The 16651-nt window shown below is 37.7% G+C and overlaps 1 protein-coding gene across 1 annotated transcript in view; it reads left to right on the forward strand.

The window, feature by feature from the left end:
* The window catches only part of PKHD1L1 (PKHD1 like 1), a 146034-nt gene that overhangs the window by 127374 nt on the left and 2009 nt on the right, over positions 1-16651 (forward strand). The window contains exons 71-77 of the mRNA XM_055314410.1: positions 658-815; positions 2885-3020; positions 5825-6169; positions 9741-9892; positions 10309-10455; positions 10802-10955; positions 14888-15148. Of these exons, the coding sequence (XP_055170385.1) occupies positions 658-815; positions 2885-3020; positions 5825-6169; positions 9741-9892; positions 10309-10455; positions 10802-10955; positions 14888-15148 (1353 nt within the window). The remainder of the gene's footprint in view (positions 1-657; positions 816-2884; positions 3021-5824; positions 6170-9740; positions 9893-10308; positions 10456-10801; positions 10956-14887; positions 15149-16651) is intronic.

Raw genomic sequence — 16651 nt, forward strand, 5'->3', positions numbered from 1 at the left:
GAGAGAGAGAAAGAATATGAGCAGGGGGAAGGGCAAAGGGAGTAGCAGACTCCCCACGGAGCCAGGAGCCCTATGCAGGTCTCCATCCCAGGCTCTGAGATTATGACCTGAGCCGAAGGCAGATGCTTAACTGACTGAGCCACCCAGGCACCCCAACAGGCTCTGTGTTTAATAATTTAACTCTGTAACATCATATTTCTCGTTAAAGAGTTTGAGAAAGTTGGCTCCCCACCTAAACTCACATTTGATAGGTAGGAGAAAGGATCAAGCATTCTTTCCTACCATGTGGCCTGGGCTTAAAAATCATTAGTGAAGTAGAGAATCATATAAATCTACTGTTCCTTCAATGACCCTTTCAATGCAAACTCACACATTAACTTACCTTTTTTACCCTACACAGTATAAAAAAAAGTAAGGGTAGTAAGGAGGAGTTGCTTCCCTGCTTTCCTTTTAAGCTAAGTATAGATGGGTGAATGGATAACGGATATAAATGCTGAACTTGATTGCTGTAATTTATTTTTAATGCAATTGCTCTTCAGACTTTGTGTAAATAATATTCATAATACAGAATGTATTATATATATACATATATATACATATACATATATATACATATACAGAATATACATAATACAGAATTTCATTTTGTGGCTTTAGGCCCACAGGATCATGGCTGGTGTGCCGGATACACATGCCAGAGAAGACTGTCCCTGTTTCATAGCATTGTGGCTCTGAACAAATCTTATGAGGTTTACTTCACTGGTACCAGTCCTCAGAATCTTCGACTGATGTTGCTTAATGTTGACCATAAAAAGGTAACACAAGAGAAATAACTTGAGTTATCGGTGTTGGTTATTGACATATATTTCTATATGCTAAGGACTTTATCTCTTCCCCTGTTCTCTTGAACATCGTCACAAGGATCATCAGCGTACTACTAAAAATACTGTTAGTCCAGAAGGTTTTTAGCAGCCTGAGAACATATGCATACCAAACACCTTTCCCCCATATACACTTGTTGCTGCTGCTCTACATCTGAAACATGACAGTGAGGCCTATGATTTGTGTGATTAGCAGCAACTTTTACATACAAATAGTGCACATCCAGAATTGGGCACTGGAATTATATATTTATTTTTCCATGCTGCTATTTATATACTTTAAGAATACACCTTTGGAATTTACTTCAGAGATCACAGCATGTTATTTTAAATATCTGCAATAATATCACATTTTTGCTATCACATCAGCTGGGATGGTTAAGTTTATGTATCCCATGTCATTGGGAAGAGTGTGAGGTTAAACAGTAATCTCATAATTGAGTTTTTTTTTTTCCCCAAGAGTATGAGACTTGAGAATCCCAAAGGATTAGAAATGAGAAAAAGAATGTGGATAAGACAAAGCAGAGAGACTAGTAACAGAGAGAGACACCTGCCCCTTCTCAGATGAGAGCAATCTCATCTTTTCAGTTGCTGGAGATAAAACCTTAGACCCATTCTTGATTCCTTTCTTTGGGTCATATTCCTCATCCTCTATCCGCAAATCTTGTTGAGTGTCCCTTCAACATATCCAGAATCTGACCACTTCTCACCACTGTCACTGCTACCGCCCACTTGGAGCCAATGTTATTTCTTTTCTGGATTAAGGCAGTTGGCTCCCAATTCCTCCTGCTGCTCTGCCTCTGCCTGCCCTATTGTCTGTTCTCACCTCAGTAGCCACAGAGGGACTTCAAAATATAAGCCACACCAGGTCACTCCTTGCCCCAAACACTGCAGTCATTTCCCCATTGGGCTTTATATAAAAGCCAAGTCCTCACATTCATAGCTCTCTGATTTCTACTCCTCTAGTCACACCGGGCTCCTTGCTTTTCCAGACCACCTCAGATCTGTTACCACCTGGGCCTGGGTTCCAGATATTGAGTCTGCCTGGAACAGTCTACCGTAGGTGACTCTCCCTCCCTGGAGACCCTTTATTCCCCCAATAGGCCTAGCCTGTTCACTCACAAGCCCCACTTAGGTCTCCCAATTATGCATACACTGATCTACGTTTCCTTTTCCATAGCACTTACTACCTTCTAACACGCTTCATATTTTACTTATTATTTCTACTACTTATTTGTCTCTCTCCTCACACTAGAATATAAGCTCAAAGAGAGGGGACTTAGCAACAGCTCCTACAATAGGGCCTGGCTTAGATAGGCCCTCAATTTTTTAATGGAAGAGAATATTTTTAATTTTAAAAATAACATAACTGTTAATATTCCGAGCCTCTGAAGACAATCTCAAAAGAAGATTCTAAAATTATATATAGCTTATTAGATTCCTTATTAATCTCTCCCTGCTCTTGTAAAAGCTATTCTCCTTACTTTATGATTATACCTGTAGCATGGGATGTGAGGAATATAAACATGGAAAATGAACAAAATTGAATCAGAAAGTATAGTTATTTTGATGAATTTTTAACAGTCTTACTACCAAATTTATCTCAGAGGTAAGCATATTTTTCAACATTAACTAATTTTGTGTGGTTGTATTATAGAGCGCTGCTAAATTCGCTGTTTCCCCCTGCCCCTGAAGTTGAAAGCCTATTTTGGAACTTTGTTATCTTTTAAAGGAAATGTTTCTTTTAGAGATACTCTTCTAATAATTCTTACCTTATACTTTTCTACTGAAAATCATCAATTAAGAGTTAAATTATAACATCTATATGAATGATTCAATATAAGATCATTTACAAATTTTAACTCAGTATTTATCATCAATCCATAAAACTTAGTTTTACTATTTTACAGAAGGCATATATAATTGAAGGACATTTCTAAGGCTAAATTCTAAATATTCTGTGTCATTATTTTCTTAAGAAACAAAAATGTTGTTTTTGACAGGCTGTAGTCGTAGGAATTTTTTTCCCCACACTTCAGCGTTTGGATGTCTACGTGAACAATGCATTGGTTTGCCCCAGAAATACAGTATGGAATCCTCAACAGAAACACTGTGAACTTAATAGACATCTGTACACAGGTATTTTTCCTCAAAAAAAAATAAAGTACACATTACATATGTACTTAATTATGAATAAAATTCTTTGTAATGTTTCACTATTAATATTTTTAGTTCCTTAGCCATTGATGAATGCAAGACAAAGTATTGTTAAGACCACCAAATTCTAAGATGTGTTCATTTATAACATATGTGTCCTGAAAGGTTATTCCTGATGGAACTCTTATATATCTGCACACATGCAGATATTAGCTTTGTGTATCATGCACAGTCCTTTCCCCCTGAGAACATTTACGTTCTACATGTAGTTCAGTTATTCCTATAAACAGAAGATATTTGTCTCAGAATTTTTACCCTCTCTCTGCTTTACTTTTATTCCTATCCAAAGGTCAGAGCCAAAATTAATTGACAGTTACTAGAGTATTGCCAAGAAAGCTAGTATAACATCAGCTGAACATAATGAAGTCAATATAATAAATTCTGGATTTAAATGAAATATATGGAAAAGTCTAAACTTACCCACTTACCAATATTTGCAAGACCTGAATTTATATCTGCTCATTGAAGTCCTTTTCTTAAGCAGGGTTCTAGTAAGGCCAGTATATTCCATTCCAATGTGCTACTTATCATTTTTAGATATGCTCCATAATCTTGGCTAACAATTATATAAATGTGTGCTGTAGGTCATAACATCAGCTAGACATGAGAGTATGAATGGATAACCCATATTCTTCACTGTCTATGGAGCAAGTTCTATTTCTACTAATAGTCTGAATAGCTGATACTTCCAGAAATGTTACTATGTGCCAGGCACTGTTGTAAGTGCTTTGTATATAACAACTCATTGTTACTATATTCTAATAATAATTCTATGCGGTAGGTACAGATAAGTAAACTGAGACACAAGGAGGTGAATCAATTTGCCATAGTCTCTGCCTTAGCTCTGGCTGCTATAACAAAATACCATGAAATAGGCGGCTTAAAAAGAGAAATTTGTTTTCTCACAGCTCTAGGGCTGCAGGTAAGAGGTCAGGGTGCTAGTAGGATCAGGTTCCAGTGAAAGCCCTTCTCCTGGCTTGGAGAGGGCTGCCTTCTCACTGTCAGAGAGAGCAACAGCAGGCTGTCAGTATCTCTTCTTATGAGAGCACTAATCCATCATGAAGTCCCCATTCTCATCTAAGCCTAGTTACTTGTCAAAGGCCCCATCTTTGAATACCCTTACATTGGGGGTTAAGGCTCTAACATGTGAATCTAGGGAAGGAGGCACAATTCAGTCCATTGTAGTATCAAAGATGGTGAGGGCAGAACAGAGACTTGAGCCCAGAGAGTCTAGCTCTAGAAGCCATGCCCTTGACCATTATGCCATGTTGCCTTCTTATAAGATAAGAGAGTCTGGGTTATCACTTTTATATACAAATAACTACCTGTATTTGCAGCTTAATTTTCATAAATTTTTAATTATTTTTAAAAACAACATTTTCAGTACCAAGTACTCTATAATTCAAATCAGGGAAATAGAAACTATCTCAACAAACAGCACTTATTTAATATAGGGAGTTGGTTACCCAAGTGTTGAAGGGCTACAAAACACTATTACTACCACTTTCCTATAAATATTTTTTTCTGATACAGCACTATTTTTAAATGAACATTTTGCTTTGGCACTTAGAATGCAAAATAATTTCCCTCTATTATAAATCTATACATATTATTTTATATTGCCCAAAATGGTTTATTATGTATTTCTTTACTTCCTTCTATTACTGTGAAGACATGAAGACATGAGAAAGTTACCTTGGACAAATGGTGCATGCCCCTCTAAATGTAGTTTGAGAGCAGCTTCAAATTGTAATATAAAGGCATATTCTTCAGATTCACAGAATGTTTAAACCAAATAGCATCTAGAACTTATACTAGTAGATATGAAAGAAATGCATGGTAATAATGAAATGGCTTCTTAATACCAACTTCTATGAATGTCTATTACATTCATAAGAAATTTCTTCTTTCTAAAATTTTAATCTATTTTTCTTAGTAAGCTTCACCATGAAATATGGTAAGCTACATGTCTCATTCCAGTGCTATTATATAACTCAGCCTTTGGGCTCAGTATGTGCTAGTGGGTTTATTAGCTCTTAGACATTTTTGATACTCTGCCATAAAATCATATATATATTCATTCATTTTATATGTATAAAAATCTCAGTCACTTTTACAAAAGTCAGTTCCCTCCCTGGTAGAATTTGTTTTGCATTAACCAAAGATTTTTCAGGCTGAAATGTAAACCTGTTTCATTGGTATAAAACACCTCTGAAATATTTTATTATATACTTCATTTGTATTACATACTTCTGTCCTTGATAAAATAGAAGCACTGAATTATAAATGCTCCTTAAGAGTTGATACATAGCACTGCATGAACTAGATGGCTATTAAAGTTAGATTTACATTTTTAAATTGCCAAATGCCTTTGGCATTAAAATTTAGGCTTTAAAATTCTGAACATGTAAATACTGTTACAGATATAATATAGGCTCCTGGGTTCATAATTGAATTTTATTTATCAATTTTGTTGTATCTATAGCTAATTGTTTTAATAAATGTAATGTATAATGATGATTAATGGTATTATTTAAAGGGTTGACTTTAATTTTGCATGTCAGTTCTATAGTGTTTTTGTTTTTAATATATATACTTTCCTATGGAAGATCAATGTTGAATTTTTTTCAGAATTTCTTACGTTTAAACAGATATTAAATACCACATGGTAACTGTGATAGCATAAGTATTTTTAACTGTGCTGTTTTGGCTTTTTTCCTTCATAGAGCAATTCCTTCCTAACCTGAATTCCACTGTCCTTGGTGAAAACTACTTTGATAGAATCTACCAGATGCTTTACCTTTTGGTTAAAGGAACTACACCTGTTGAAATCCACACCACTGCAGTCATATTTGTTTCTTTCCAATTACCTGCTGTAACAGAGGATGACTTCTATATCTCTCATAATCTGGTTAGAAATCTTGCCTTGTTCCTAAAGATACCAAGTGACAAAATCCGTGTCAGCAAAATCATACAAGGGGAGAGTCTGCGGAGGAAGAGATCCATGGGACTCACAGTGGAATTGGAGATTGGAGATCCTCCTCCTCAGTTCATAACCAATGATACTGCAGGTATGAAGAGAAGACATGTGAGTTGGAAGAACGTAATACCAGATCCACATTCACAGATAACCCGATCAGGGCCTCATAAACCTGGCTCAGGAAATCCCACCAACCCCACATCCCAAACCCTGGGCCTAGAGACTCTTTTCTGTACTCTACTTCTGTATTCCCAGACTCTTTTGGACTTATGAAGGAATTTTAGCCTCTATTTTGTTATTTTAGCAATTAGTAAACTCAATAAAAAGGATTTGACCTAATATGGAAGATTTGAAAGGTGACCTAAGGAATTGACTTTATAGCTATGAAATTAAGCATAAAAAGAGTCTTTCAATGAAAGGAGAAAGGTAAAAACGTTCAAGTCTAAGAAAAAGTTGGTGGCAGTGGTGCATTAGAAGAACTGCAGAAGGTCTGATTTGTCTGTGGTGGAAGGAGCCAGGAAGGGTAAGCTGCTGGAGATGAAAATTGAGACGTAGGCAGGTGCTAAATCATGGGAAACCAAAAGAAGCTCTTTTCTTCATAAGCTGTGGATATTTTCCTAAGGAAAAGAGTAGATCTTTGGAGATTCTGAGCTGTAGTAAAGTCACAGATTTACCCTAACAAATGCAAATGTGCAGGAAATTCTTTAATCCTTTGACTTATCCAGTTGATGTCACCAGCTATCATCCTTTTCTCTATCCTACAGGGTAGGTGGTCTTCTCTGCTTGGCACAAGCTTGTCTTGAGGTGCAACTGAACTTCCCTGGCCTCTTGCCATCGATCCTCAGCATACATTACCATCCATGCCATTGTCTCCAGTAGTCAGGCACAGGTCTCAACTAGGCACATCCATCTCCAAAAAAATGAAACCTAGATCCTTGTCAGTGGAATCATCCAGCTAATGAAGCTTAAGTTTCAAGGCCTTTAACTTTTGCAGGTCATAGGAGGGACTTTTAACTTTCAAGACCTTGGGAAAAAGGTCCATTTAATAATGTGATCCAATCATTGTTACTATACAAGTTGCAAAAGTAAGACTTTTTCTTAAAGTCATTCTTTTTCTTAAAGAGAGCCTCCAAACTATATAAATTTTAGATTCAGAAAATCTGGATCTGCCTTATCTCTGTCCAGCGTCTTTTTCATTACCCCCCCCCCCACACACACACACACACACCCCCTCACCCCTCTGGGCTCTCTTACTTGTAAACCTGGGTACTGGGTGAAGTTCTTACCTTATTCCTTTAGGGGTCATCACTCATTACCCTCAGGAGGTTTGTGTCCAAGGATTGACCCAATCAATGTATCTGTCACATACTGTTCTGGAATTCTACTGGCTAGGCAGACCTCTGTTCTATAAGGATTCTTCCCTTATAGAAAGGTAAGCCTGTGGAAAGGCTTTCTGGAGTGGAAGGAGGTGATCAACTCTCTTTGTTGAAACAGGAAGCATAGGCTTGTGGTGTAATGAAATCTCACATAATGTTCTCTATGCAGTCATAGGTTACTTTCCTTCATTGGCCCTGTACTTTCTAGTACTCAGAGAGTCAGGGCTTTTAACTGAACATAGTCAATTAATTTATTTTAGGAGTTGTAGTTGTTTCCATGGTACATACATAGACTCAGAAATTCCTGGTAAGCCTTTATATGTCATGGGGTCATACAAGACCATGTAGCCACTCAGATGTCCAAAGAAACCATCTTATTTCCTATATGTGATCTAAATTTCTTCATCCACAACCTCTTCCATCCGCTTATCCCCTTTAAGCAGTTTTATATTGTTAGATTTATCCATCTAGGTATAATATAGTCTAAGAACATGGAGATAAGAGCAGTCAGAGGAACAGGCAAATAGCGCATTTCTCAGACATATTCTAGGATAGAGTTTCCAGTCTCAAGGAAAGGCCTACAACTTGGCATAGAAGAATTTCACAGCAAAATATTGGGACATGGCAAGGACGATGTGCCTGTAGTACTATTCTGGCTCTCCACAGCCTTCACATGGTATCTAGATATCTAGGAGTTCTCAGATGTTGTAGAAAGGGATTAAGGACTTTGGTTTCTTGAGGTGGCTGTCACCAGAAATGGACACCTTCACATGTCAGGCGGTCAGAGAAAACCTGTTAACAGTGCAGGCAGATTAGACCTGCCACATTGCACCCAAACCAGTGAGGACAAGTTGTAGTAGTAGTCTGTGGATATGAAGCACCTTTGGGCTGCTACAAGGTCACACAAGCCCTCACACTTGGGAAGCCATCTGGAGAAGAGTATATGGAAGGAGGGCGGGGGAGGGGGTGAAGGAGAGAAAGAAATCTGATAGTAAGCATTTATCCAGAGGGTCTGAGTCCACCAATAGACACACCTGTTAAACTGACAGGACTGAAATTTCCTAAGACCATGATTATGTGAGATCATCTGCCTCCTTCTTCCTGAGCACACTGAGCATTATGGTTCCTTCTTGACAGAGGAAATGCAATGCTCATAGTCCTCAAAGCAGGATTCTGGGTATAGCAGGTGCTGGATAACTGTTGTCAGGAACTGTTGTCAAGGCTTACTGTACATCAAAAATATCTTGGATATTGTTGGGTTTTATTTTTTTATTATTTTTTAATTTTTAAAGATTTTATTTATTTACTCATGAGAGACACAGAGAGAGAGAGGCAGAGGGAGAAGCAGGCTAACTGCAAGGAGCCTGATGCAGGACTCAATCCCAGAACCCCAGGGTCACGCTCTGAGCCAAAGGCAGACACTCAACCACTGAGCTACCCAGGTGCTCCTACAGTTGTTTTTTAAAAGATCACTCTGACTACAATGTATGGAATGGAGTGGAGGAAGGACAGAATGGATACAAGAAAACCAGTTTAAAAGCTGTTTTAGTAAATGATGGCTTTGACTAGGATTTCGACAGTAGGGACAAACAGATCTAGAAACTGGTAATTGATTTTTATGGTGTAGGGGAGAGAAGAAGTAGAAAAAGGCATCAAGCAAAATTACAAGGCTCTGACTAATGAGTATGGTAGATAGAGGTGCCACTTTTTAGTTAGTGAGCCCTGTGGGACCAGAAGGTATAAGAGGGCCTGCCAAGCTAGACAAAGACAATAGAAACTGCCTGTAGAATTAAAATTAACCTTGAAAACCATCAATGCCTACAGCAAGCAACAATTTGTGAGTAATGTAGTGTTAACTTCAGAACTTACTAATATACAACATTGTGTAAATTCAATGATACTAATTATCCTTACACTCCAAAAGCAAAACTCTATTTTTTAAAAAGTGGTATGTGGTGATAGACTTGCATGATAGTGCTTCATGTCTCAATAAAAAATGGCATGGGAAAGTATTAAATTATTATTTTCCCACTATGCTTTCATTCACTTTTCTTGTATCTGTTTTATCCACCTTTGGTTTTTCTTTAATTGCAGCTTAACATATTCTGCCAAGTTCTCCATTTTCCTAATCTCATTCATATGACTTTGTCATGTTCAGCTCATATGTGGTGAAAAAGCTACAGGATTCCAGTATGTGGATGGAGCCATGCAAAAGAAACTAAAGTGAAAAACTCTCATAATCCTATATTCTTATAACCCACATGTCATATTACTGTTTCCCCATAGGTCAGATGCAGTTATCTGAACTTCAAAAAATTGCTAGTTCTCTTGGACAAGCTGTAATTTTAGGAAGAACAAGTAGTATCATTGGATTTAATATCTCTTCCATGTCTATTACCAGTCCTATCCCCAGCACAAGTGATTCTGCCTGGATTAAGGTAAGAAAAGGTCACCAGAAAAATTCATCAGCTATTTTTAAAACATTGCTGCTTATTTCTTATTTTAACTCTTTATAGTTCAATACAATAATTTAGAAGGCAAAAAATAATAATTTAGAAGGCAATGTTGGCTGTTTTTTTAATGTTACAACTAAAATGATAAAGCAGTTGAAAAAGGAGCATATCTTCTTTAAAAAGTATTTATTGGTATAAAATGTGCTATGCTGTGATTATTTAGAACAGTGCTTCACAAATTTGATCCAGAGGAAATACTGTAATAAAATTAACTTCACATATTGAACATATTTTTACACTTATTATTACATATTACACTTAGCCTTGCTAAGAAGAATTTTCTACTGACTGTAATTTATCATGTGAAAACCACTTCATCACTCATGACCAATTCTTTACAGGTGACTGCCCAGCCAGTTGAAAGGTTTGCATTTCCTCTTCATCATGTGGCCTCTGTGTCCTCGCTGTCAGTGATCACTCAGCCAGTGGCAGCACCACCAGGACAGGCATTTTCTCAGCAGCCTTCAATAAAGGCAGTAGATTCCGATGTAAGTCATGGCTCAAAGCTTTAGTTGAGAAAAGAAGTTAAGCTATAAATTTTGGAGAGTGATCCAACTTTAAGAATCCTGGTCCACGGGCAACCTGAGGATTACACTGCCCCTTAAAAGCTGAACTAATACCTATGGCTATAATCTTTCCATGTTTTAAAAAATGTTCCTTTCCAGTGGACTTGTCCCAGTGCTCACCTGTATTTGTCAAGTCCTTGGGTAGGGAAAGGAGCTTCTGCAGATTTTAAATTTGCAATGAGGCATTTTAAAAAATAAAGTTGTGCACATCTTAAAAAAGAAGCAGGGGAACAGGACAAATAAAATTCTCCACTACTTTTTCCTTCAGGGTAATTGTGTATCAGTTGGGATTACTTCACTGACTTTGAAGGCCATACTAAAGGACTCCAATAATAACCAAATCAGTGGTCTTAGTGGAAACACAACAATTCCATTTAGCAGCTGTTGGGCCAACTATACAGACCTTACTCTACTTAGAACAGGTGAGTGTACTATTTTGGATCTTCACATATATCCGTGATAGGGACAATTATAGTTGAACAAAGTGTTCTGTAACATTTTGGTTGATAAATTATAGAAACTGGAACACCTTAGGGGAACCTGGGTGGTGCAAGTCAGTTAAGCATCTACCTCTTGGTTTTGGTTCAGGTGATGATCTCATGATTGTGAAATGGAGCCCTGGGGCTCAGCACAGAATCTACTTGAGAGTCTCCCTCTCCCTCTGGCCCTTCCGCTTGTGTTCTCTCTAAAATAAATAAGTAAATCTTAAAAAAAAAAAAATTGGAACACTATATTTTGCTTCAGAAAACATGCCAGATAACATCTAGCTTACAAAAATATATTTAATATACAAAACCAAGTAGGAATTTTAAAAAAAGGAATTAAAACAAGCAATTAAGGAGATTAAATAAGTAATCTGAAGCTATGCATCAAAATTATATCATAACTCATATTTTTTATCCATTTGTGTACTTTTCTAACTTTTCACTATGCATTTACATTTATAATAAAAACAGTTAATATATAGATTTTCAAATTAAAGAAGAAGGATACGATAGACTTTTATAGATTTAATAGCCCATGCAAGAGTTCAGAGTTGGACTGAAGAGTGGATTCTAGGCGTTCTGAAAGCCAGTGCAAATGAGAAAACCTAAGCATTATCATGATTCCACAGTGCCCATCAGGTAAACAAACCAGTTGTGGAGAATTATAAATTGCTCTGAGATCAGAACAAATGTCTCCTCTGAGTTATCGTACCCAATAAATCTGTATGAAGTGATATCTTCAACATTAAATAGTCATATATTCATTGTAATATTTCTTTTTTAAAAAAATATTTTACTTTTATTTATTTGAGAGTGAGCAAGAGAGAGAGAGCATGAGTGGGGGGAGGAGCAGAGGGAGAGGGAGAAGCAGACTCCCCACTGAGCAGGGAGCCTAACATGGGGCTCAATCCCAGGGCTCTGAGATCATGACCTGAGCCTAAGGCAGGCACTTAACCAACAGAGCCACCCAGGCACCCCCATTGTGATGTTTCTTATATTATCTTCATATAGGTTGATGGCATAACGTCAGTTGGCAAAAACCTTTCTACTGAGCCCAAAACAGATAGGTTGTAGAGTATCTATTGGTGATAGATTGCAAAGTATCTAAAAGAGAAAAGTGAATAAACCGCTTATACCTGAGACAGGCTTCCATGAATCTGTTTACCATTAATCTGGGCCCACTTAAGACCTTTATAGGATCTAACTTCTGAAAAGTTATATTGGTACACCCCACTTCTTACCACTGTTATCTCACACATATATACATACTAAAGGTCAGAATAAAAGTAAAAATAAAGAGTAAAATAAGTAAAGGGAATTTTAACAATAGTCTGCTTTTTTCATATTAACTAAATATCAAAAACTAGAATAATTCCTCCAAATGTTTTTTCCTTATTTCTTGTTTCTTCTTACTTTGAGGATGCCTTAAACCAGAGACGTTTGGTCTGCCTGCTAGGCAGCAGTAGCTCAACCTAGTGTTTGATGGGACTCAAATGTCAATGAGTCTAACACTGTGGTCCTAGTTAATACCTAGAGTGTCCTATACACTGGCTGGTTAAGGGCAGAGCCCAATTCTTTAAGAGTCAGCCTAAATGATAGTAGAACGGGGACTATTTTCTGGGAAATGAGGTACTTAACAGGAACCCCAGGTGAGGAGAAAGTTGCCACTTTCCCATGAAAATGGACCTAAAAGTTGCCCAGCGGCAAAACCTCAACCTAGAGACATGTTCTGCAAACTACCACTTCCAAATAGCAAAATAACCAGGATCACTGGAGTGCTGAAGCAATAGTATAGGTTTTTGTGTTTTACTGTGATAATAAAATATCATTCTTTTATGGAGTAAATTTTCCTTCATAGTGAAAGCTTCCCTTGGAGAATCTATCTGACCTGCTTATGGAGAACCACCATTGCTTCTAATCTCTTGCTCGCTTGCCTCCTGTCTTACTTTCTTACTTTCATCAAGTGTAGGGTCTCAGTTCCCTGGTTATGTATAGTAAGGAAGACCAAATATAGTCATCTTCCTTCATTAGCTTTAGATCAGTTAGCCAGTTTGTAGATTAACCACTATAAAATTGTAATAACAATAAAGCACCTGAGAAAAAATTTTAAAAACATCATTTTTTTTATAACTCCTTCTAGTAGGTAACCACCACATTTACTGCATGTAGGAAATCCCCTTGCCGATTAGACTGGAGCCTGATGGTGTGGTCTCACACCCTCTTCTATTTATAACTCTATAAAAGGCAAATCAAGGGCCACCCAGTTAGAGGAGGTATGGGTTGTGGTTTCTAACACAGAAAATGGGGATGTGAGAATGAGGTAAGAAAAGAGTAGAAGAAAAAGAAAGTGGTAAACAGCTGAGGCTGCATCTTTGAGCAACCTGGATAAAAATAGTATTACTACCGGATAATCACATTTTGGGACATATTTACCTAGCAACCTACATGATCTACAGTTCTTGTTTCTGTTCTATTGCTGCATAACAAACCGCCCCCAAATCTAATGACTTAAACAAGAGCCATTTCACTTGCTCACAGTAGTGCAGGCCAGGAATTTGGGCAGGAATTTGGCTCCTCTCTGCTCAGTGATATCTGGATTTTCAGCTGGTATAGCTTGATTGAAGTCATATCACCAAAATTTTGATTCTGGATTTTAGCTGGGTTCTTCCATTCTCCTGCAAGGGGTGGCATATCCACAAGGCCCTCTTGGGCTTTTTCATAGTACTGCAGGAGAAAACAACAACAACAAAGCCAACCTAAATTCTTTACACAGAAAAATCATTAAGAAAAAAATAAACCTGCTGCAAAAAAAAAAAAAAAAAAAAAAAAGAAAGAAAGAAAGAAAGAAAGAAAGAAAGAAAAAAGGAAACTTAAATGTGTCATTGTCATGGATTATAATGGTGGCAGAAAATTCTATAGAACAATGACCTTCCATCTTGAAAGTTATAGAATGTATTGCTATTGTTTATGAAAGCACAATGCAGTTCAAGATCTAATTCTATTCTCTGAGAAAGAAAGAAAGGAAGGAAGGAAGAGAAAGAAAGAAAACAAATGATTTTTTTAAAGGTTACAGAAAGAGAGAGAAATGAAAACTTTAGGTTGTGACAAGCATTGCAAACTGTGTGGTAACCACTATTAATGACAGCACTAATCCTAGAAGAAATTATGTCAAGGAAAAATATATTGTTTATCTCATGTTCAAAACTGTGGGAAGACTTAACATATGGATTAAAAAGTATTTGGATGAGCTTTTTATGTTTCATACTCTAAAAATATAGAACAAGTTTCCTCAACTTGTCTACCTGGGGAAAGAAGAAAGAAAGGGTCACAATCATGCAACACAAAAATAGCATCTGACTAAAAGGAAATATGGAAAGTAGTAAAATTGCTGAATCAAAGTGGAGAGTATATGGGTGATTGTTGTACAATTCTTTTAACTCTTCTGTATGTTTGAAATTTAAAGTTCTATCCCCATCTCCCCCAGCTAAGGCTGAGACTTCTCTGCTCCTAGGTCAAGTATCCAGGGATGGAACAGAGAGAGGTTCAGCATCTTCATTTCCTTTCCTTACTGCCCCTCATTTCAAGCGACCTTTCTCTAGTCCTGGGCACTAAGAAGGCATCCCTAAGAAGCAAATACTGATACTACAGAAAGAAAATCTACCCAGACTCCACTTGCCCGTAGTTGATGGGCAAATGGAACTCTGAGACCTTTATACTTGTTTATACTTAAACCAATCTGTTTGGCTCAATTTATAAAAATACTTCATTAGGAATTATATGGTATTTTTAAGTTAATGAAAACCCAATTGGAACTGTGTAAAAACAAGTCATAAAGGGAAGTGATATTCCCTGATGGTTTTTCTTCCTAGGAAAAAATTATAAGATTGAATTTATACTGGATGATATTGTCCGGGTAGAATCTGCGACCCTAAGCCTACCAGCACAGTCTATCTCTAGTGGCAGTGGCACCAGTGGTGGTGGAGGCAGCAGTGACAGCAACAGCAACAGCAAAGCACCAACTGTGGGCACAGCTGCCCAGATAATGATTATAGCGATTATCTGTCTGATGGGAAAAGTGCTGCTCTCAGAAATATTCATGACCACAGTTTTGAATTTGAACATAAATCCAGGTAAGCATAGTTCATCGTTATGTAATGTATGTCTGTGCATACTGAGCTTCCAGTAAATGTTTACTGCATAGAGACTGAAGGCATAACCACTACACATGGCACCTCCTGGGAACCCAGAGACATGGCTGTGGTCCTTGAGAAAGTAATAGCTTCAATGGTAGAGATAAGATGACTTTACAGGAAATGTGGCTCACATTACACAGTGGCACATGAGAATGTGGGCAATGGGAAGCTAATGTTGGACTCTTTTTCAGTTACAAGCAGGCAGAAGTTCAGCTCAACTGTTTCAGCAAAATTCCGAAGCAATATCATTGACCCAGCTTGAGTCACATGTCTCATCTTGGGCCAATCACTAGGGCCATCGGATACTGTGTTCTAGCTAACCTGGCCTGGCTCACAGGGACTGAAGTGCTAGGAATGTGGAGATGTGGTTCCACAGAGGGAAAGCAAAGTGCTAGTACCAGACAAAGACAGTGACTATTGGGGAGGCTCAGAGGAAAAAGTGATCCTTGTGGGCTACCATGATTGGGATAATGGTTGGTGTCACCCCTTCAGGAGCACTTTACACACAGGATTATTTAAAAAATGAATAAAATGTGGAATTGGAGGGAAAGGTACTTCAAAACAGGGACATGATAGGAGCAAAGCAAAAAGTGGGAGTGAAAAAAGACATCTTCAGCTATCCATGTTCAGCATGGAATTCCTCATCGTCACCTTCCAAAGGGACTTTGTCTTCTTGGCACCCCATCAGTTAATGCCAACATCATCTTTCTCATCGCTCAGGCGGATCCTTCTTAGACTTGTCTCTTGCCTTCAAGCTCCATGTCCCTTGGAGGGGCCCTGGGGCATCCATCTCTATCCATAATGTCATGTCTCCATTCTTCCTTTAAAGTCTTGCTGCTCCACTTAAAACTCTTTCCTTTTTTACTTACTTGGCACACTACAGTAGCCTCCTAAATTCCCTGCTTCTGAACTCCTCACTTTCAGCCTGTCTTCCACATTGCAGTCATATTTATCTTCCTAAAGCACAGGGTCACATAGTAATATGTCCTGTCATATCCTCAAAGATTCCTTACTAAGTGCAAATTACAGTCAACCCCAAAGTCCCTGGAACCAGACTTGAAGACTGCCTCCTATGCCAAGTCATTCATAGAAAAGATTCTTGCTATACCACATATTCCCTCCATCTGGGCTTTCCTCTACTCACCAGATCTGCTTCTCATGGCATGCTGCCCAGTCTTGCTCAAAATCTACCTCCTCTATCAGGGTTCCTTTCTTCCTTCCCACTCTGTAATACCTTTAATTCTCCTTTTCCTTGTTCTCCCATTCTACTTTGTTTATACCATTATTATAACCTTTCCAGTGGTGTACATTTGTTAAACTTAGACATATTCAAATCTATCTCCCTTATAAATTGTGAGCACTCAGAAGACAAGTACTACAAGCCATATTTATTATAGGTGCTGAAAATATGCTTTAATTGACTTTATTTTTTAAAAGAAG

The sequence above is a fragment of the Nyctereutes procyonoides genome, unplaced genomic scaffold, assembly GCF_905146905.1.
Source record: "Nyctereutes procyonoides isolate TBG_1078 unplaced genomic scaffold, NYPRO_anot_genome, whole genome shotgun sequence".
NCBI classification, from domain to species: domain Eukaryota; kingdom Metazoa; phylum Chordata; class Mammalia; order Carnivora; family Canidae; genus Nyctereutes; species Nyctereutes procyonoides.